Below are 22,734 nucleotides of genomic sequence, written 5' to 3' on the forward strand. Positions count from 1 at the left end.
AGGTGAGCAACTCGGACAGGAAGGGAGCACGGACAGGACAGGAGCACTGACAGGTGGGAGACCCACACAGGAAGGGTGCATGGACAGGACGGGAATATAGACAGGATGGGAGCACGGACAGGACAGGGGCACAGTCAGGACGGGAGCATGGACAGGATGGGGGCATGGACAGGATGGGGGCATGGACCATCTGTGTGTTGCTCCCAAGGACCTTCATTCCTGGGAACAGCCGTGAAGGCTCAAAGATAACCTGACCTATGCCCTGAGAAGCCCCGGCCTGTGAGCTCATGGACAGTAGACACCGGCCCCCGTTCCTTCTGACCTCCTCTGCCCTAGGAGTCACATCGGCCCCTGCCACAGCCTGTTCAACTCCTGTACTCAAACTATGAAGCCTGACACTGAAAGGCTGAGGGAGGCCGGTCCCTCCCAAAGCGCCAATAGCTGCCAGGAAGTGCCTCTGGGAAGGCCTGGGCTACCCACAGCGCATCAGTGGGCCTTCCCCAATGCGCAAGCCCAAGTTACTGAAAACTGCTTGCACCTGGCAACCTGATGGCGTCCTAGGACCAGGTACGATGACTGTGTTCACAGAAAGACATGAAAACTGCCGTATTCAGAAACTAGAAAGAGGACAAAGGAGACTGGAGAAAGGTGGAAAGCAGGAGAGGTATGTGAGGGTGGGGAGAGAAGAAAGGCTCTCACTCTGGTGAGGACCTGTTCTGCCTCCCCACAGACACCACAGCAAGTAAGTGGGCTCCGGGTTGGCAAGTGATGGTGACTGTCCTGGGAGGGGATGGTGGCATCTGTCACCTGCCTGCCCTGCACAGCCTGACTCAGCCCATGCAAGGGACACCCGCACCATGTTGCAGTGGGGTTAAAATTCCTAGAGGGGAGTGAGGGAGCACGACTGTGGGGTCTGTCGGGAACAAGCGACCAGAGGGGCCCAAGCCGCCAACAGGACAGTGGGTGTTTCCAGCCGTTTAGCAAGACTGTAACTGGGCACAGCCAGGCCAGACTTCCCAGCATAGCTCCCTCTGGCTGTCCCCAGGGTCAGGCCTGTGGCTGTGGCTACACAGAGCAGGTTTAGGAAACACACACACACGGCAACGCCTTCTGCCTTGTGACACTGTCCGACTTCTGGAGGAGTCAGTGCAACCACCGTCTGGTACAGACACCAACCCTGGCACCCATGCAAAGGGACAGGATGCTTCGTCAGACCCCAGGCCAGCTTTGGGGGCGGGGGCGGGGGCGGCACAGGGCCTACCTCGCACACAGTGCAGTGCCAGCGCGTCTCCACGTGGTGCTTGCACTCGTTGCAGGTGTAGACAAAGCGGTCCTGGCCCTGGGTGTGCAGCTCCACCAGCATGCAGAGCGTGGACCACTTGGAGCGGCGCAAGGAGGAGAACTCCCAGTGCTTGTCTCTGGCGAGGGTGAGGAAGGCATCGCGCCCATCCATGAGGTCACAGCTGAGCAGGGGGTCGGGGTCGACAATGGGGGGCAGGGTATTGATGACAGGCCCGGCGTGCAGGTGGATCACAAAGAAGACCTGCAGGAGAGGAGGGGCTTTAGTCTCACACAAGGGATGTGGCACCTGCAATGGTGAGCTCAGGGAAGGCGCAGCCACCCAGCCTGCAGAAAAGGCAGGTGGCTGAGCCTGAGGGCCCTGATGCCTTGGGATGGAACGGAATTGGTGACACGTTGCATGATGTCACCCTACTGGTACACCTGGCTTCCTGGGGACCACCTCCCTCTTGCCACGGACCTGCACAGGGGCCCTCGACCACCAGCTGCAAGTCTTTCCCTCTTTTCGGCTGCAGCACCGCAGCCCACGCCTACCTCTTTGTGCTTCTCCATGGTGGCATACAGCTTCTGGGATAGGTCATTGGACACATTGGGCATGCTGGGCTTCTTCTTATTGGCGCGGCTGATGCTGCTTTTGTTCTTGTTGGTTTTCTTGTTGTTCTTCTTCTTGGCATTCTTGCTGTCGCCCTGACTGCCCTGCAACAACACACAAGGTTGTGAGACCAGGCAAGTGCCCCTCCACACTTGGTATGGATTCCCAGCTCCCAGGCCGTGGGCATCAGGAAGCTCAGGCCAAAGCAGGTCACTGCCAGGCAGACACACGTGCACAGCTACAGGTGGCTGTAGGTGCTGCTGCCTTTGGGACAGAGCAGGCCTGTCCTCGGCTAGGCTGGTGCCATTATCAGCTGTATGCCACGTCACCTCTAGAGCGGAAAACAGATGCAGAGTGCAAGTTCAGAAATTAACAATTAGGGCAGTGGGCGCCGTTTCCACTGAGCCACAACCAGAGGCAGAAGATTCCACGTCACAGCTGTGGTCAGCGGCTGCCTGCCTTGAGGAAGGCTCTACACACCCGAGAAACCGTGAGAGCTCTCAGGAGACAGGAGAGCTGCTGATGGGAAAAGCAGCTGCCCCATCAAGAGCAGGGACTCCAAGGTTCCTGCAGGGTCCACCCAAGGCCTGCTGAGAGCAGGCTGGCTCCCTGCCGGGGCCATCACTGCTGCACCTGAGTGGCTGAAAGTGGGCTTGCTCTCAGCCCACAGGCTCCTCCTCTGGAAAGAACGCAGGTTTGTCAACTCATTTACACTTCAACAGAGAGCTTTATTTTTTTTGAGATGGAGTTTCCCAATTGTTGCCAAGCTGGAGTGCAGTGGTGCGATCTCGGGTTCAAGTGATTCTCCTGCCTCAGCCTCCTGAGTAGCTGGGATTATAGGCACCCCTCACCATACCCGGCTACTTATTATTTTTTTGAGACAGAGTCTCGTCCTTGTCACCCAAGCTGAAGTGCAATGGCACAATCTCAGCTCACTGCAACCTCTGCATCCAAGGTTCAAGCGATTCTCCTGCCTCAGCCTCCCTAGTACCTGGGATTATAGGCGCAGCCCACTACACCCAGCTAATTTTTGTATTTTTAGTAGAGACAGGGTTTCACCATGTTGGCCAGGCTGGTCTTGAACTCCGGACCTCGGGTGATCCACCCGCCTGGGCCTCCCACAGTGCTGGGATTACAGGCGGGAGCCACCGCACCCAGCCAGAGAGCTTAATTTTTAAAAAGATGAGAGAGAGACTCTTGGTGTTCAGAGGGGTCAGTCCAAAGAGAATTCAACAATCCCGCCTCACTGACAAGGAGCCCAAGGAGCCCAGATGTCACATGAGTCCTCCATGGGATTCGGGACAGAAAAGGGAAATGAGGGGAAAACTGAGGAAATTGGAATACAGTGTGAACTTTAGCGAATAATAATGCATCAACATCAACAAATGGCTCAGCGTGGCAGCAAACGTGACACGCTAAGACATTAGTAACCGGAGAAACTGGGTGCTGGAATATACTGGAACTCTCTGCTCAATTTGTGTGTCAGCCTTAAAACAAAAGAAGCCTATTGTTTTTTGAGACGGAGTCTCGCTCTGTCACCAGGCTGGAGTGCAGTGGTGCAATCTTGGCTCACTGCAACCTGGGTTCAAGAGATTCTCCTGCCTCAGCCTCCCAAGTAGCTGGAACTACAGGCGTGCACCACCACACCCAGCTAATTTTTGTATTTTTAGTAGAGACAGGGTTTCACCATGTTGGCCAGGCTGGTTTCAGACTCCTGATCTCAAGTGATCTGCCTGCCTTGGCCTCCCAAAGTGCTAGGATTCCAGGCACGAGCCACTGCATCGGCTGGTGTCAATTTTTTTTTTTTTTTTTGAGTTGGAGTCTTGCTCTGTCACCAGGCCAGAGTGCAGTGGCGTGATTTCAGTTCACTGCAATCTCCACCTCCCAGGTTCAAGCGAGTCTCCTGCCTCAGCCTCCTGAGTAGCTGGGACTACAGGCACGCACCACCACACCCGGCTAATTTTTGTATTTTTAGTAGAGACAGGGTTTCACCATGTTGGCCAAGCTGGACTCAAACTCCTGACTTCAAGTGATCCACCCGCCTCGGCCTCCCAAAGTGCTGGGATTACAGGCGTGAGCCACCATGCCCAGCCTGGAAGTCTATTTTTACAAAATTGTAAAATAAATATGTTCATGAAATTAAGAAAATATAGACAAGTAATTTTTTTTTTTTCTTTTTGAGACGGAGTCTCGCTCTGTCGCCCGGGCTGAAGTGCAGTGGCCGGATCTTGGCTCACTGCAAGCTCCGCCTCCCGGGTTTACGCCATTCTCCTGCCTCAGCCTCCCCAGTAGCTGGGACTACAGGCGCCCGCTACCTCGCCCGGCTAGTTTTTTTGTATTTTTTAGTAGAGACGGGGTTTCACCGGGTTAGCCAGGATAGTCTCGATCTCCTGACCTCGTGATCCGCCCGTCTCGGCCTCCCAAAGTGCTGGGATTACAGGCTTGAGCCACTGTGCGCCCGGCCTAGACAAGTAATTTTAAAAAGTTTTGTTTTTCTGGTCTTCCCGAGCAGCAGTGTTCTGTGTTCTGAAGCTTTCCCTGGGTACGTTTGTGTCTGTGTTTGCAACATTCCTCATGAAGCTGGGAGTACATACAGGGAGCTGGATCCGTTTCTCACCCCACCTGACACTATCGCAAGCCTTTCCCATTTCCCAGACTCGACAGCATGATTTTTAATGGCAAAGCAGTGCTCCACCCCACGCACCGGCCCTCACTAAAGGAGACCCCCAGACCGAGCTCCTGGGGTGTTGCTGATGAAGGCATGTCCCTGCCCATTGTTGTCCATGAACCAAACACACACGGGACAGCAGGTCTACAGGCCGACACCTCAGCATCCTGCCCTCCCTAGTACATGCATGTCCCCGTTGCACAGGGAAGGCTGCCCCAGCAGGAGCCCCTTTCAGGCCTGTCTTCTGGACAGCCCCGCTGCTGCCATGCCACAGGAAGGTGCCCCTCCTGAGGTGGGACTCAGCAGTGTTCTCCCTCAAAGTCCTCTCCCTGCAGCAGCAGGGGGTGTGTCTCTGTGCTCTGTCAAGTGCTTCTGGGAGCTTAGTGGTCAGGGCACTGGCTCTGATGGACACTAGAGGCTTCCATGCCTGGTGGCCCAGATTCCTTCTTCTGCAGTGACCCCCGCCACCCCGTACAGGCCTGCGGTAGCTCTTATCAGGCCACCTCCTGCTGCAGCATCTGGGATGCAGAGCCTGGGTTCGCAAAACCAGCTGTCACCGTCGTGCTAAGCACAAACATTGCCCTCTTCAAAGCCTGTCTTGGACGGGGTATCCTCCTGTGTCACCCTCAGGAGATGGAACTCAAGCATTAACTCATCAGACACCAGTGAGGCCTGCTACACTCCAGCGGGAGCAAATCAGAAAACAACAGGCCAGGAGCTCTGCTTAGGAACCACCTGGGACGTAAACCCACGCCGCCCCTGCCCGTGCCTCCTCTGTCCTGTGAATGACTGTCGGGGGTGCCGGCCAGCAGGTGGCTGCCTCTCAACCACCTGTGCAGTGAGCATGAGTGTGCCTGGCGGAAGTGACCCAGGCCCTGTGCTGAGTCTGCAGCCCACCCCGCACCCACCTCACAGACCTGCTCTCATATGCGACAAGCACCAGAGTGGCAACACGTCCCCAGCCGGCACCCGGCTGCCTCACCCTTGGCAGCGGCTCAGTCTCATGCAGCAGGCACCTCCATTCATGGTTTTTCCTCACTGGTCACAATGGCCTGTCCTGAGTTCTGGGGTTGCAGCCTTCAACATTTGTCATCGCTCTCCCTGCACCTACAGCTACAGCCCACACCCACACCACCATCATCTCTTTCCCAGACAGTCGCACAAACCCGCACATGGCACGCCTCCTCCCACTGCCTGGAAGGTCCTCTTCCAGCACCTTCCTGTGGTGGGCGAGTCTGGCCCACACATTACCTCCCCAAGGCTCCTTCCCCTTCAGAGCTCCACCACGCTCAGAGCACACCATGCTCGGGTCTGGGTTCTTTTTGTTTCACATCCTACCAGGACACAGCCACTCCCTTGGGGGCAGGGATGGGGTTTTGTTTGTTTGTTTTGAAACGGAGTCTCGCACTGTCTCCTGGCCTGGAGTGCAATGGCACGATCTCAGCTCACTGCAACCTCCGCCTCCCGGGTTCAAGCGTTTCTCCTGCCACAGCCTCCCTAGCAGCTGGGATTACAGTTGTCTGCCACCACACCTGGCTAATTTTTTGTATTTTTAGTACAGATGGGGTTTCACTGTGTTAGGCAGGCTAGTCTTGATTTCCTGAACTTGAGATCTGCCCACCTCGGCCTCCCAAAGCGCTGGGATTACAAGCGTGAGCCAACACGCCCCGCCAGGGATGGGGTTTTGTCTGGCTCACTCTGCGCTGCCTGGCACTCAGGGGCAGCGCCAAGGAGAGAGGGCAGCAGGGCATGAGCACCATTTGCAAAGTGGCCACCAAACACAGGGACAAGGCCTAGCAACCCTGTGCCTCCTGACTCACTTTTTACATCAGCGAGTTGTGTCCTGACTGTCACCATGTCCCATTTTCTATCTTCCTCTCTCTCCTCTCTGAGTCTAAGTGGACCCCCAGCTCCCCAGAGCATACACCACGCAGAGAGTGCAGAGCCCACGCTGCTGCCCACCAACGCCCTGAGCTGCAGATGGTGTCAATATGCGTGTGTGAACGGAGACACCACCACAGAAAGGACCTAACGGTCGACATGCGCCTCCCAGCCTGCCACCTTGCAGCTCTGGCGGGACACACGGGCAGCGGGGCTCAGAGAAGCGTCTGTACCTCAGTGGTTTCACTGGCTGCAGTGCTCTCTTCCTTTTTCCTCTCCTCTTCTTCTTGTTCTAGTTCCTTAATGCTCTCTTCTAACACATTGGGCCAGAAATCACCTTCAAAATAGGGCAGTTCCTTGGCACTGGTGAGCCTATCTTCAGTTGCTTGTTTGAAAATATCCTGAGTAGGCAAAGCACAACAGTGAGATGAGGGCCATGTACGCGCGCCCCCCACCATGGTGCAGCAGACCCCCACGCAAGCACACCCCTCACCACGGTATGGTAGAACCCCATGCACACGTGTCGCCCCTCACCACAGTGCAGCAGACCCCCACACATGTGCACCCCCCACCGTGGTGCTGGAGCCCCTATGTGTGCAACAGTGATGCACAGGCCCCAATGCCCACTGATGGAAACAGCTCCAACTGTGCTGCTCTCAGACGGCCAGGGGAAAGCCTCAATCAGCTGAAGAAAATGCTTCTAAGTTCTCACTTTAGGCTTTTATTTTTCTGCTCTCTAATCCTCACAAGTGAAGGTAATTAACAAGTTTGTAAATGCAAGAAAAAGGCAAACATCCTTCATTCAGTTGTGACAAAAACCACCACCTTCCTTCAGCACCAAGTACCTTGTAGTCATGAATGATCCGCTCTGCGAACGCCTTGTCCAGCATCTTTTTGTACCACTCCTGCAGTCGTTTTGGCTTGGGTATTTTTTGATCAGGTGGGTGGCAATGGAAGATGTAATCGTCTCCTTCACTAGGAGGACAGGCCCAGATGTGCCCTGTCACATACCTGCAGGACCCATGCATACAGGTCAGATGAAAGTGCCAGTGAAATCGGTCCTGCCTTTAAGGAGTTATAGCAGAGGAGCAAGGACTAAAGCCAGGGCAGAAGTAACCAGAGAGACAAGAGAAAACGAATGCCCACAAGGCTGGGTGTGGTGCGGGCAAGGCTGGAACTTTATCCCAAGCAAATGCAAGCCTGCAAATTGGCCCTGAAACACTTCTCCCTCGGGGTGCACACACAAGGCCGGGCCAAGGCTGCAAAGGAAACCTGAGGCCTCATTAAAGAACCAGGGAATATGATGGCTCATGAATGCAATGCCATCCCCTTCCTCTGTGCACTGTAAAGGCAGTTCAGTTATCTATTTCTCTCCAAGGGTCAGTATCAACATAAATCTCATTCATTCTGTTCAAGACACTTTGATCAAATGCCCCTAACCTTTTCAAGTTTCAGAAGGGAATGGGGCAGGTCGAGAGTACAGAAACCAAGTGCTAGAGAAGGAAGCCAGACCCAAGACAGCACACACTGCAGGGTTCCGTTTGCACAAAGGATTCACAAAAGACAAATTCAGAGAGACAAAGTAGATTAGTGGTCGCCTGGGGCAGAGATGGATTAACAGCAAGGAGCAGGAGGAAATTTTCTTTCTTTTTTTCTTTTTGAGATGGAATTTCATTCTTGTTGCCCAGGGTGGAGTGCAATGGTATCATCTCGACTCACCGCAACCTCGTCAACCCGGTTCCAGCGATTCTCCTGCCCCCGCCTCCCGAGTAGCTGGGATTAGAGGTGCCTGCCACCACACCCGGCTAATTTTTTGTATTTTTAGTAGACACAGGGTTTCACCATGTTGGTCAGGCTGGTCTTGAACTCCTGATCTCAGGTGATCTACCTGCCTTGGCCTCCCAAAGTGCTGGGATTACACACTGGGTGAGTCACCACACCCAGCCAATTTTTGTTTGTATTTTTCTTTTATTTCTTTTTTTTTTGAGATGAAGTCTGGCTCTGTCGCCCGGGCTGAAGTGCAGTGGCACAATCTCAGCTCACTGCAACCCCCACCTCCTGGGTTCAAGCAATTCTCCTGCCTCAGCCTCTTGAGTAGCTGGGATTACAGGCTCGCGCCACCATGCCTGGCTATCTTTTGTATTTTTAATAGAGATGAGGTTTCACCATATTGGTCAGGCCAGTCTCAAACTCCTGACCTTTTGATCCGCCCGCCTCGGCCTCCTAAAGTGCTGGAATTACAGGCGTGAGCCACTGCGCCTGGCCTTTTTAAAAATTTTTAGTAGAGGTGGGGTTTCACCATGTTGGTCACGTTGGTTTTATACTCCTGACTTCAGGTGATCCACCGCAGCAGGAGGGATCTTATAGGCCAGTAACAATGTTCTGAAACTGACTTGTGATACTTGTACTAATGGGTAAAGTTACTAAAAACCACTGAATCATACATCCGAAAAAGGGGAATTCTATGATATATAAATTCCGCCTCAATAAAGGTTAAAAAAAAAAAAAAAAAAAAAAAAGGAATGAAAAGAAGGTAAAGGTAGGGAAAGAGCTTGCTATGTGCCCAGGAGCCAGATCTGCAAGGCTCTGCGAGCACCTGGAAAGGGGTGCTTTGGAGATTCTGAATTGATCTTAGGATGTAAAAATAAAAACATATAAAACTTAAAACACCCATTATTTCACAGAACAAACATACAGCAAAAAATAGTTTTTACTAGTTCCAAATAATTTAATCCAAACTCACCCCAATTTCTTCACATATTCTAGATATCCAATAAGGATCTCATGGTAAACAGCTGTGCGGAGGCAACGTGGCCGGAAGAAATGAATACTATCCAGATAAGAAATGTACACACGCCTGTGGGAAGGAGGCACATGTTTAACTCAGGGTATTCTTCAAATTTGAAATCAAATACAAGCAACAAAAAACACCCTGGAAGTTTAACTTTTAGACAGGGTCTCACTCTGCCATTCAGGCTGCAATGCGGTGGTGCAGTCACAGCTCACTGCAGTCTCAACCTCATGGGCTCAAGCAATCCTCCTGCCTCAGACTCCCACGTAGTTGGGATGACAAAGTATGAACCACCATGCCCAGATAATTTATTTTTTGTAGAGACAGGGTGTCCCTTTGTTGCCCAGACTTGTCTCAAACTCCTGTGCTCCAGTGATCCCCCCACCTAGGCCTCCCACACTGCTGTGATTTTAGGTGTGAGCCACTGCCCGTGGCTAGTTTTTGTTTTGATGGTATTTACACTGGCCACAAAAAGGATGTGATAAACAAACAAAACAACCAAAAAAAAAAAAAAAAAAAATCAAAAACAAAAAAAAAAACTGGTCACCAACCCTGCTGCCAACCAGTTAAATGGAATTCAGTTTTCGTCACTGAACAAAAGGATGAATGGCACCACTCGGCACAGAGAGCCACAGTTGGGGCAAACTGAGAAAAGCCACTTTTAGTTCCCTCTTGCCCAGATTCCTGATGGCACATGAAGTCCCTCGTGGCAGAGCTACTTCCTCTCTGCAGGTGCCAGGCTGCCCCATCCCAACTCCCCAGGATTACCTGCCTTAGATAAGAGCGGGACTCACACAGACTTGCCACACAAAACAGGCTTACTGCAGTCATCTCAACAGTTCATTTCCCGCTAGTTTAATGGCAAACAAAACTAACTACTTTAGTTAGTTAATTGTGGTTTGATTTAATTTAATCCCCTATGAAGGCTCACAGGCTCCTCTGGGACACTTAAGAGCCTTGGTCTATCCTAACACAGCTCACTGAATGACACGCCCCGGAAGGAGCTGGAAAACTACCTCGTGTTTGGAGGGGGGCAATCAGAGCCGTATTCTTGAACATGCATTCCAAAAAAGCAGACATCCACGCCGTCAATTTCCTCAAAAGCAAACAGCGCTTTGGTTCGATATGGGAAAGATTCAGACATTTCCCCAGAATCCACAAACCTGAAACAAAAGTCAGAGTCCGACATTTACAAAGGCTGTTGCTGACAAAGTGCTTCTGCACACCAGGTCTGCTCCTCTAACTCTGGCCGCTGCAGATGAGCGGAGGCATGTCTACCTCCTCACACCGTGGCCTGGAGTCCTCCCTATGGGCCAATCAGCCCTGGAGCGGGGAGTGCCTGCTTTCTGACCAGTTTCCCTCACTAGAGAACTGCACCACTGTGAATGAAATACGGGATTCTGAGTAGGACTGGCTATATACAGCAGTCTCCCTTATCCATGGGGTGTATGTTCCAAGACCACCAGCGGATGCTGGATGCTGGAAACCATGGACAGTATCAACGTCTGTTGTTTTTTCTTATGCAAAATTTTAATTTATAAATTAGGCACAGCAAGAGATTAATAAGAATAAGTAATCATAAAACGACAATTATAAAAACAGTATACTGTAATATGCTATGTGGTCTCTCTCTCTTGAAATAGCTTACTGCACTGTATCGGGTAACTGAAATCCAAACAGGACAACCGCGACTGAGGGAGCTACTACTGCACACGTTTGCTGCTGCAAAGTCTTTGAAGGATGACATCAAACTCAAGAGCTTTGCAGAGAGCAGGCTCTGGCATGCGGGAGTGGGGACTGCTCACAGAGCACTGTAGAGAGCAGGCACACTGACCGTGACTTCATCCCGGGCTTGACCTCCACAGTCTTGTCTGAGCTGGCCACCACTCGGACAAAAACCTCCCCGGCTTCAGGGTGATTCTGGCGCCGCAAAAATTTGTTCACTCGGTCTTCCAAGTGGTTTCCCAGTCTCGTGGTCTGTAGCCCTAGGAAGTCCAGAAGGAGCAGGTGAGAAGGTTCAGCAGTACTGCTGAGACAGTGACTGAGACTACAGAATCCATCCCACTTTGCAGCACAGGCTGATATTTTAAAGGACTATGTTCTCCAAACATGGAAGAAATCTGATCTGTCCTGTGACAGGAGTGTTACAGAAGGGAAAGGTGGACTCTGGGATCTCAGGCACTTCACTCCTGAAAACTGTTTACGTGCCCAGGTAAGCTGCATCTTTTTCTAACAGTACGGGGCAGAAGAGCTACAGAGGTGGGCCCAAAACTGACAGGGGCTCTAGGGTGGTGCAGAGGGATGTTTCCCTATTGCTATTAGAACGAGATGCTTCCTGCTTTCCCTGGAGGGCAGAGATGGCACACCCCCAGTGGGCTCCTCCTGCCCAGCTCTGAGGAGAAAGTCCCTACTACAGAGTCTGACGTGAGCGTGGAATGTTCTAGGGCGGACAAATCAAGCTCTGGCCACAGCCTGCCTCGTGCCTCAGGAGCCGGCAAAGTATTGGCCTCCAAGCCTGCCCTGAGCCACCACCTCGTGCGGTGCAGGAAAGAAGTTTCCGATCCTTGATGAGGGCAACCTTTCCTGGGCTCCCCTCCCCATTGCACCCCTCCTCACCCAGGGCCAACCCCGGGTGGCTATTGTCATAGGAGCTGCCCAGTGGCAGGACATTATTTCAGTACAGAGAACTCCTCATACACAGGTTAAAAAACTGTAAGGGAAAGTTGCAAAAAGGTTCTTAGTGATCACTTATAGACAATGAGATTTTAAAAGACGTTTCTTTCTTTATTGGCTTTCAAATATTTCCTATGTTAGTGAGAAATAGGAAAATTGGGAATTTTACAAGATTCCTTAGTGAGCTGGAAAATTTAGACCAAACTTTAAAATTTCATTTCACTGCAATAAACAAATCAGTGGCGCTGCTTTTTGGGTATGTTGTACCTGAATAAAAATGATTTAAAAAGAAAAATGTGGTTGGGCACAGTGGCTCACGCCTGTAATCCCAGCACTTTGGGAAGCCGAGGTAGGCAGATCACCTGAGGTTGGGAGTTCAAGACCAGTCTGACCAACATGGAGAAATCCCGTTTCTAATAAAAATACAAAATTAAGCCAGGCATGGTGGCTCATGCCTGTAACCCTAGCACTTTGGGAAGATGAGGCGAATGGATCACTTTAGGTCAGGAGTTCGAGACCAGCCTGGCCAACATGATCACAACCCCATCACTGCTAAAAATGCAAAATTAGACTGGATGTGATGGCTCACACCTGTAATACCAGCACTTTGGGAGGCCGAGGAAGGCGGATCACCTGAGGTCAGGAGTTTGAGACCAGCCTGACCAACACAGAGAAGTCCCATCTCTACTAAAAATACAAAATTAAGCTGGGCGCAGTAATCCCAGCACTTTGGGAGGCTGAGGCGAATGGATCACCTGAGGTCAGGAGTTTCAGACCATCCTGGCCAATATGGTGAAACCCCGTCTCTATTAAAAATACAAAGGAAAAAAAAAGTCAGGTGGCGGACGCCTGTAGTCCCAGCTACCTGGGAGGCTGAGGCAGGAGAATGGCGTGAACCCGGGAGGTGGAGCTTGCAGTGAGCCGAGATGGCGCCACTGCACTCCAGCCTGGGTGACAGAATGAGACTCCGTCTCAAAAAAAAAAAAAAAGGTGCGGGAGGGTGGACTGAGACGTTTTACACTCCACGAAGGTTGCGAGTCCTGCTCCGAGCTCTGTGCTCAGCAGTTCCGTGGCTGAGATGACCATTCTGAGAAACACAGACTTCAGGAACTCACAGCTATGCTACCTATTCTCAGTGAAGCCCCTGAAGAACATTAGTGCGTTCTTACCCTTGTGCAACTGCTGACCAGTTTTGCTCCCAAACGAAGTGGCTTCCAGCTGAGAAAGTTAGACACGGCTAAGAAGGGCCACATTGCAGCAAAACACCAATATCTTGTCTCTTTCCCCATGTGAAAGGGTGGCCCCACACACTACCATTTTCAAACAGCAAACAGAAGGAATTGACCTTTTTTTTTTTTTTTTGAGACAGGGTCTTGTTCTGTCACCCAGGCTGGAGTGCAATGACACGATCTTAGTTCACTGTAGCCTCGACATCCTGGGCTCCAGTGATCCTCTCGCCTCAGCCTCCCAAAGTGCTGGGATTATAGGCGTAAGCCACCATGCGTGGCCATAATCAACCTTTTACATTAGGTCTTTACTTTTTTCTTCAAATCACCTAAATTAACTGCACTATATAAAGAGACGTTTAAACAGCTGCCAAGAACCAACAACGTGTTGTGTGCAGGAAGACACACGTAGGGGGTAGAGGAGCCAGCACACTCGGAAATAAAAATTTTAACGATACACCTTCTCATGGGGAAAATACATATTTTCATATGTATATATATTAAAACAAAACACACTCTGGCTGGTAATGGTGGCTCACACCTGTAAATCCCAGTACTTTGGGAGGCCGAGGTGGGTGCAATATGAGGTCAGGAGATCAAGACCATCCCAGCTAATACGGTGAAACCTCGCCTCTACTAAAAATACAAAAAAAAAAAAAATTAGCCGGGTGTGTTGGTGGGCGCCTGTAGTCCCAGCTACTCGGGAGGCTGAGGCAGGAGAATGGCGTGAACCCGGGAGGTAGAGCTTGCAGTGAACTGAGATCGCGCCACTGCACTCCAGTCTGTGCGACAGAGCGAGACTCTGTCTCAAAAAACAAACATTCTTCCATAGTAACTTCGCTATTTGACACCTGTGATCCATATATGGCTGCATACTCCAGAGGTGGCCTCAGACAGCACAGGGGTCTAGGGGCAGGCCTGGGTACACCTGCAGTGCACACAGCGCCACCTTCCTCACGGTGCTACCTCCCTTTCTGTTATCACTTGATTTGGCTGCTGTTCCTACTTTTTCATCACTCCTTGCCACTGCTGCAGTTATGTCCTTGTATGTGCCTTATTATGCATATGTGCAAATATTTTTATAGGATACATGTGTGAAAGTAGACTTGCTAAATCTAAAAATGAACACTTTAAATTGTGCCCCTCGCTTTCTGGCATTCAACTTACATTTTCATCCATGGCGCATGACGGGCCTTTTGTGCCTTTTCCTTTCTCATCTCTGGGTTGTATCTTTTTAAGGAAGACTTTTCATAACTCAACACAGTAAAATTATTATCTTACTTTTATCCTGAATGCATTTGTAGTTTTGTTTACTTTTCTCGCTTTTAATCTACCTGAATTTGATTTTGCATATGGTGTGTGTGAAGGAGGTGGTTTTCAATGCAAGATTAAGGAAGCACACCTTCACTCTGTGACCACACACAGCACAACCCCTGTGCTGACACAAGCCCACACCGACAGAGTAGAGCTACCTCTAGTCTCCTAGGCCCTTTTCTCCTGTAATGTTCCATTTCTAGATCTTGGGCTCATCCACTGAATTCCCATGGGTCTTTCTGGATGCTGGGGTGGGAGTGGGACAGAACCCACTCTGGTGCCACTTGTGTCATTCCCCCCAGTCACCTCCTGCCTCTTCCAGGCAATGACTGTTCTATGGAGGTCTAGCTCTCTGGGTAATTCCGTTTTGGCTACTGAGCCTCTGGCCCAGGGACTTCCAATTTGCTCAAATGCATTAATGAACTCATTCAGAATGAATCCTCTGAAGCAGGGCCTCTCAAATGGAGGCAACTGTGCCCTTCCTCCAGGGGACATCTGGCAACATCTGGAGACATTTTTGACAGACATAATGAATTTGTTGGTCATTTCATTACGTGAGGAAGGTGTTACTGGCACTGAGTGAGCAGAGGCCAGGGATGCTGCTAAAATCCTATAATGCACAAAACAGAGGATTACCTGGCCTGAAATGTCAATAGTGGCTCAGTTGAGAAACTGAGCTAAGTATTACGATAGTTTATCAATAAGTGGTATTTCAAAAAATTTTAACAGAGGCAGTGTAAGCTATAGGATAACTTTGGATGTTGGTTAACAACAGAGTTTTAACTTTAATTAGGACTCACTCTCAAGTCTACACGTAGCTTCCTCCTCCCCTTCCCCCAGTGTATGGTCCATCCCAGCATTTCTATCTCTCTTCTACTCTGAGCTCCCCAAATGAACCTGGTTCTGTTGGGGATCTCCTGAGCAACATGCCAGTCACCTGTCCTGCCACAGAAAGGTGACAGCTGTAGGGAGCAGCAGGCAAGTGAACGTTAGAACGCTGCTGCAGTTGCCCTTCTTGTGTGGTTTTGCTGGTTAACTCAGCAAAAGGACAGCCTGGCACGTCAAGCTGCAGAAGGCCATCCCAAGACTTGAGAATTGCCTCTATTATAAAGATTAAATAATCATAAACTTTTGAAAACAACGCGGTCTTGAAAAAAAAAAAAGCGAGCCGGGTGCGGTAGCTAACGGCTGTAATCCCAGCACTTGGGGAGGCCGAGGCGGGCAGATCACAAGGTCAAGAGATTGAGATCATCCTGGCCAACCCAACATGGTGAAACCCTGTCTCTACTAAAAAATACAAAAAACTAGCCGGGCAAGGTGGCGGGCGCCTGTAGTCCCAGCTACTCGGGAGGCTGAGGCAGGAGAATCGCTTGAACCCGGGAGGCGGAAGTTGCAGCGAGCTGAGATTGCACCACTGCACTCCAGCCTGGCGACAGAGCAAGACTGTCTCAAATTAAAAAAAAGAAAGTCTACTCATGCAAAGTTACTTCTAGCAGTAACAGGTTGTTCTATTTCTGCACAGGCACCACCAGCTGCAGTAACATGTCCAGCCAAGTCTACATGCAGGCCAGGCTCCTACTCCCAGGGTGGCAGCTGGTTCCCAGGGGCCATGGCTCATGCTCCACTGTAGCAGAACCCAGCACCCACGGGACGGACCCATGACAGCCCACAAAGGGCCCAGGGTTAGAGTGCTGGCCAACACTACCCCAGTGTGTACACATGCACGCATGAGGGGTGAGGGGTCTTAGGTCTAAGCCACTTGAGAATCATCTGTTGACAAATTTTCTCTGAGAATTTACAAAGTTTACCGTACATCTAACCTTTCATCTAAAACATGCACTGGATCATAAAAGCTGAATAACAATCAGGCTAAATATTCCCTTTAAGGCTGGACTGAGAGATTTTACACTCAATGAAGATCCACAGCCCAAGGCTGCCAGTCCTGCTCCAAGCCTGTGCTCAGCAGTCCCGTGGCTGAGATGACCATTCTGAGAAACACAGACTTCAGGGACTCACACCTGTGCTGCCTATTCTCAGTGAAGCCCCTGAAGAACATTCGTGCGTTCTTACCCTCATGACTGGCCTGGCTCTCCTTAAGGATGAAACAAGAAAAATACAAAGTACTGGGGAAAAAACTCACAAAAATCTTTGACAACCAAACCTCAAAACCATGTGTTGAGAGGAACCAAAGGACAATGGGGACAATTTCTACAAGTTTCTAAAATGTGCAGTCCAGGAAACAGAAAGCTTCCCCAAACTTACTCTTAGCACTGAATTTGTTTTCTTTTCGAGGTCTGCCAGTTTTCTTCAAGCAGTTGTCGCACACAAAACTGCAAAAATAATAGTGGTATGATGAGACTGTATATAATAATGTAAATTGTCAAACCAACAAAATGCAGCATTCAGATATTTTGTTGGCAGTTTAAATCACATTATTATTATAAAATTAAAGAGTGAAGAGGCAGACTGCTTTGATGCCACAATTCCGAAAGCAGACACTTAGAACTTAAATTTAGAACCAACTGCCATCTCTCTTAATTGCTGAATTCTTGCTGACAACAATGAATGAGATGCAGTAGCGACTGCAAGTGCCCCACCATTGGCTCTGTGTAGAACTGCCCTCTAGGCCAGCGGAAACTACTTACCCTGAAGGCCAAATGATGTCATAGTGCAGAACACAAATCTGATGCATCTTCCGGCCACACTCCTTGCAATCAACGAAACTAGGAGACAAAGAAGGCGCACTGTTAAAGCACACGGAACCACACGAGCGGAGTCACTTGTAGATGTCTGTGTGTGCACCCACACCTTGTTCTCTGGGTTACTTTGAGTAGTGCTGACATTAATGCATGTGTTGGCTGATTCAGCTATATTTTACAATGCATCCATATGATATCTTCTATAGGAAAAAGCTTTCTTCCTTTCTTTGTACAAGTGCTTCATTCCTCTTTTCTCCCAATCTCCCTTTGCAACCAGAAAGGCAACTTTATTTTTAAAAACTGCTGTGACAAATACGTGTATCTCACAGGCCGGTATTTCTGACACTACTACACATTTCCAAGAACAATGCCTTCTCTAGGTGATTTCACATGCCTAAACTGACTTAAAAAATAGAGAACAATACTTTTACTGTTCTAAACACGTGCTCTTAAGTCTAAAATTGTTTAGGATACTAATGGGAAACACGGCCAGTTCAGAACAGCCATGCTAGGCCGGAGGCACAAAAACACCAGTTCTGAGTCAGTTACAAAAGGTGGAACGTGTCAGGCCTACTGGTAAGTTGACAGGGGTTTATTCAAGTAAACACTGGTGAAGCGAGAGGATGGACCACCCATTCCCCACAAATCCTCCAGGAACTGGCTTACCCAGGAATCTTAAATGCCAAGATGCCTTGAGGTCAAGACCTTGGGTTTTTGTCAGCTCCCTCCCTTGCTGCCTCCACAATGCATACCCCCGAGGAGGGGCTGAAGGGACTGGTGGGTAATGTGACCCCCTGTGTGCTCCTGAGCTCTGAGCTCTGGCTCCTCTATAGTGTGCCCCTGCCCTCGTCCCCTTAATCTGTCCATTGCACGTGCTATGCAAGCCCTCAGCCATGGGTCTACCCTCATCAGGCTTCTCTGCGCAGTCTGTTGGAGGGAAAGAAAAGACACACACACAAAACTGTGAAACCATGGCGGCACCCGTTCACAGTCCTGTGGCACTCTCTGACAACCCAGCTCCGTCTGGCTCCCTCTCCCTTCCACGTGGCACCTGCTCTGAATCTGCACTCCTTTCCTCCAGTGCTGTCCTCCACAAGCCCTGTCTTTGAAAACCCAGTCACTGAGCTCATCCCCTATGCTAAGAATTTCAAAGGTTGGGGCCAAGAACTTCGTCAATTCCTGTGCCGTCTCCAAAGGTCCCTGCTCTCAACTATTCCCTCCCATGTCAGGGAAAAGGAGTGCCCCCCAAAACTACACTTGGGCCAGGTACAGTGGCTCACACCTGTAATTCTAGCATGTGGAGAGGCTGAGGTGGAAGGACTGTTTTACTGGGAGTTTAAGACCAGCCTGGGTAAAATATGGAGACCCCGTCTTTACAAAAAATTAAAAAATTAGTTGGGCATGGTGGTATGTGCCTGTAGTCCCAGTTACTTAGGAGGCTGAGCTGGGAGGATGCTTGAGTCTGGGAGGTTGTGGCTGCAGTGAGCCACACTGATTGCACCACTGCACTCCAGCCCGGGTGACACAGCAAGACCCTGTTTCAAAAACAACAAACAAAATCCAAACAAAACACTGCATATTCTAGACCCCATGACATCCATTTTGAATTTCCCCCTTTCTCTCACTCCCAATTATTATTGGCCAACTAGGTGTCTCCCCTTCCCTCAGCCCGCCAACAAGCCCCTCTGCCTGGCTCCAAAAGCTCTTGCTTTAATTGGGGTTTCAGTTTCTTGCCTGCTGCTGCTTTGTGTCTCTTAACTAATTTCTCTACTAGAGAACAATGTCTTTCCTCTTCTGATCAATTCACCTCATAGACCAAGGGTGACCTTCCTACATTAGAACCAATGCTATTCTTCAAAACCTCCTCAGCACATTATAGGATAAAGTCTATTGTCAAGAGACAGTGAAATGGCCCTTCATGAAGTTAATCTCTGCCTACCAACCACCCACTCTAGGGGACTTGTAGTTTTATTGAGCAACCTGTGTTCTTTCATGCCTTTGTTTCTAGAATGCTCTGCAGTTTCAACACAAGTATCACCTTGTCCAGGAAACCAGGCCCAACTGTGATGATGCAGCTCTGCCCAGGCGGGGTCCCTTCTGTCTGGGACTCACTTGCACTGTCTCCTGCTGCAGGCTGTGCCATTATCCAGCTGTCCCTCTAGACTACAACCAGCATGAAGAAGGAGACCCCTTCACCCATCCATGTATTCCCTCTGCCTGGCACCTACTACTTGAATGTAATATATTTTGAAATTAAAAAGTAGATATAAGTCGGCCAGGCACGGTGGCTCACGCCTGTAATCCCAGCACTCTGGGAGGCCGAGGTGGGTGGATCACGAGGTCAGCAGTTCAAGACCAGCCTGGTCAAGATGGTGAAACCCCGTCTCTACTAAAAACACAAAAAAATTAGCTGGGCTGGTAATCCCAGCCACTCGGGAGGCCGAGGCAGAGAACTGCTTGAACCCGGGAGGCGGAGGTTGCAGTGAGCCGAGATCGTGCCACTGCTCTACAGCCTGGGGGACAGAGCAAGACTCATCTCGTGGGGGGGGAGGGTGGGTGGTGGAAGAGAAGTAGATATAAATCATAATGAAACTATAAAGCCATGGAGAGAAAGACACAATGTGAAAAGAAAGGTGGAAAGTCAGGAAAAACGATCTCCTGGTCATGAGAGGGGTGGGCGCTCTGCCCTGCCATCTCGCCAAGACTACAGCTCTAGGATTTCACATCATCATCCTGTCTGTGTACCAGGTGCTGGTAGAGATGAAATAACCTGCTGAAAGTCAAGCTAGGTTTCCAGAGGTGGCCTGGGTAGAAATCTGTGCCTGCCACTCTAGCCAGTGGCTTCCCTGGAGTGAGAGGGTCAGGATAGGGAGAGCAGGATCTATTTCTTGCTTTGGCTGAGTCACAGCCCACATTTTCCAAGCAGCCAATGCTCCTGGAGCCTGAGCTCACTGTGGGGACAAAAAATAGCCAGCATCGCCATGTCAGTTTGGAGTGCTCTCAGTACTTTACACTGGGGACCTGGGAAGAGGCTACCACACTGAAGAAATTCTGGCATCTCTTTAGGGGCTGTTATGAAGCAAGGTTAGCAAATGCAACACTCTCATTCATCACTGTAGAAGGTGCTTAACAATGGCAAGAACATGCGCCAAGCTTTACATTATTTGAGAAAGCAGTTTCCAAGAGATTTTCTTTCTGGTATTTCCCTTTAAATGATACTACTAGTACTATCCCACCAAATATTCCTATCTTTGGTCTCTAAAGATTCATACTAAATGGCTTCTTAAAGACATCCATGACCAAATTATTAGAAAGGTTTTCATAGAACTGAAACATCCATTTAATTTTATCATTGTTAAAATCCAGTAATTAGAGAACATGTTACAGAGACATACATATTTTGTTTAAGTTTAAAAAGAATCTACATACAGGCCAGGCGCGGTTGCTCAAGCCTGTAATCCCAGCACTTTGGGAGGCCGAGAAGGGCGGATCACGAGGTCAGAAGATCGAGACCATCCTGGCTAACACGGTGAAACCCCGTCTCTACTAAAAAAATACAAAAATCTAGCCAGGCGAGGTGGCGGGCGCCTGTAGTCCCAGCTACTCGGGAGGCTGAGGCAGGAGAATGGCGTAAACCCGGGAGGCGGAGCTTGCAGTGAGCTGAGATTCGGCCACTGCACTCCAGCCTGGGCGACAGAGCGAGACTCCGTCTCAAAAAAAAAAAAAAAAATCTATATCTAAAAGATAACCTCACACCAGAAATTCCACCTATTGCAACATATTTCCAACGTTTTTACCCACAACCCACTCCATAAGGAGTAACTTTACCAATTTCAAACCAAAATTAAAAGTAAAAAAGAAATAGCTATATACTTACGGTTCGGGGTCTAAGGTATCATTTTTCTTCTTTTCAAACTGATCCTTTGAAATTGTCCTTGTTTTAAAAAAAAAGAAAACATGTTGTATTAACCAAAGTTTATCTGTTGAGTATAATCTAAAGGGTCTCTGGAATGTGATTCTGTAACTAACTCTTCAAACAAAAAGACATGATGGCCCTTTAAAATCTCAAGTACATGTAATAACGGAATGAACAAAAAATTTAATTTCGCAGAACACTACAATTTCTTTTTCCACACATTCCACTACCATTTCTTTTCTTTCTTTTTTTTCAGAGAAAGGGTCTCGCTCTGCTGCTCAGGCTGGAGTGCAGTGCCGCGATCATGGCTCACTGCAGCCTTAACCTCCCAGGCTCAAGTGATCCTCCTGGGTAGCTGGGACTATGGGAATGCATCACCACAACTGGCTAATTCTTTGATTTTTTGTGGAGATGGGGGTCTCATTGTGTTGGGCTGAACTCAAACCCACCCCGGTTCTGAGTAGCTGGGACTACAGATACAAACCACCATGCCCTGTTAAGTTTTTTCATTTTTTGTAGAGATGGGGGTCTCACTATGTTGCTCAAGCAACAGTCCAATTATTAATCACACAACTAAAGAGAATTAGGATGACAAGGGAAATAAATTGAAAATGTAGAATTTCAGTCACTTTGGTTTGTATGTCTTACAAGTTAGGTTTTTTTCTGCATTTGAACAAAGAAAACGGTAGAGTGTAAGTGCCTACACTGCTGGAAACCGCTCCTGTGGCAAAACCTTCCTTTCTGTTGGGGGAAGTCACACTGTGGGTAGGGTGGTAGGAATCATGGAAGACTGGGGAACTCAAGTCTGACGAAAAGAGGGAACGGCAGACCTGGGCAGATGCGGTGGGTGACTGGCAGGTTTTTAGATATTTCAAGCATAGAAATGAGTTGATAACACAATTTGTGCATTTGCTTTTTCTTGCCACACACTGGCCATTCTATCACTCGAAGGTAACTCTGCTGGATAATAAATACTGGAAATAAAAGTTTAACCCTGTGCAGGAATGAACTAACAAAGTCATACCTGTCCACTTTGGAGCTGGTGAACAATAGGTAAAGCACTAGTGAGGGAAGGAGACACATTTTGGCCACTTTAGGCCAAAAAATGGGGTACTGGAATCCATTAATCTGCATTAGAGCTCAGCAACTGAAAGGATGGAGGTTTAAGTGGAGATAAACTAAATGTAAAGGGCAGGGCATGTACACCAAACTCATTTTTAGCTACTGCCAGTTCTGTAAATGGGGCTACCTGGTTTCTCAGGTATAACTGAAAATTTACATGGTCGGGCATGGTGGTCCCAGCACTTTGGAAGGCCAAGGCAGGGGGACTGCTTGAGGCCAAGAGTTCAAGACTAGCCTGGGTAACACAGTGAGACGCCATTAAAAAAAAAAAAATTGAAATAAAGAAAATTTATAATTCCCCAAAATGGAAGTTGACAACAACTAGGGAAAAACCAATTATTTTAGAAAAAAAGACAGACCAAGGTCAAGAGAGAGCAGTGGTCTACAGTGGTAGGCCACAGTACCACCACCTTGAATGATAAAGGCAGAGGTGGCACTGTGGTTCAGCCAAAACACATTTTTCAGTGTAAATGTGTATGTGTACACATATTCAAATTAAATGTGAGCATAATTAATATGAAACAAACCCCACAACACTACACACTGTAATCTC

At 49.2% G+C, this 22,734-nt stretch overlaps 1 protein-coding gene across 2 annotated transcripts in view; it reads right to left on the reverse strand.

The window, feature by feature from the left end:
- CREBBP (CREB binding protein) overlaps positions 1-22,734 on the reverse strand; it is a 160,403-nt gene that overhangs the window by 5,076 nt on the left and 132,593 nt on the right. For both annotated transcript variants that reach the window (XM_023225832.2, XM_023225831.2), the window contains exons 21-30: positions 21,021-21,077; positions 17,090-17,167; positions 16,707-16,774; positions 11,066-11,216; positions 10,248-10,394; positions 9,184-9,297; positions 7,286-7,451; positions 6,674-6,841; positions 1,834-1,995; positions 1,262-1,543 (exon numbers count right to left, since the gene is read on the reverse strand). In XM_023225832.2, coding sequence (XP_023081600.1) covers positions 1,262-1,543; positions 1,834-1,995; positions 6,674-6,841; positions 7,286-7,451; positions 9,184-9,297; positions 10,248-10,394; positions 11,066-11,216; positions 16,707-16,774; positions 17,090-17,167; positions 21,021-21,077 — 1,393 coding nt within the window. The remainder of the gene's footprint in view (positions 1-1,261; positions 1,544-1,833; positions 1,996-6,673; positions 6,842-7,285; positions 7,452-9,183; positions 9,298-10,247; positions 10,395-11,065; positions 11,217-16,706; positions 16,775-17,089; positions 17,168-21,020; positions 21,078-22,734) is intronic.

The sequence above is a fragment of the Piliocolobus tephrosceles genome, chromosome 17 (genome assembly GCF_002776525.5).
Source record: "Piliocolobus tephrosceles isolate RC106 chromosome 17, ASM277652v3, whole genome shotgun sequence".
Classification (NCBI taxonomy): domain Eukaryota; kingdom Metazoa; phylum Chordata; class Mammalia; order Primates; family Cercopithecidae; genus Piliocolobus; species Piliocolobus tephrosceles.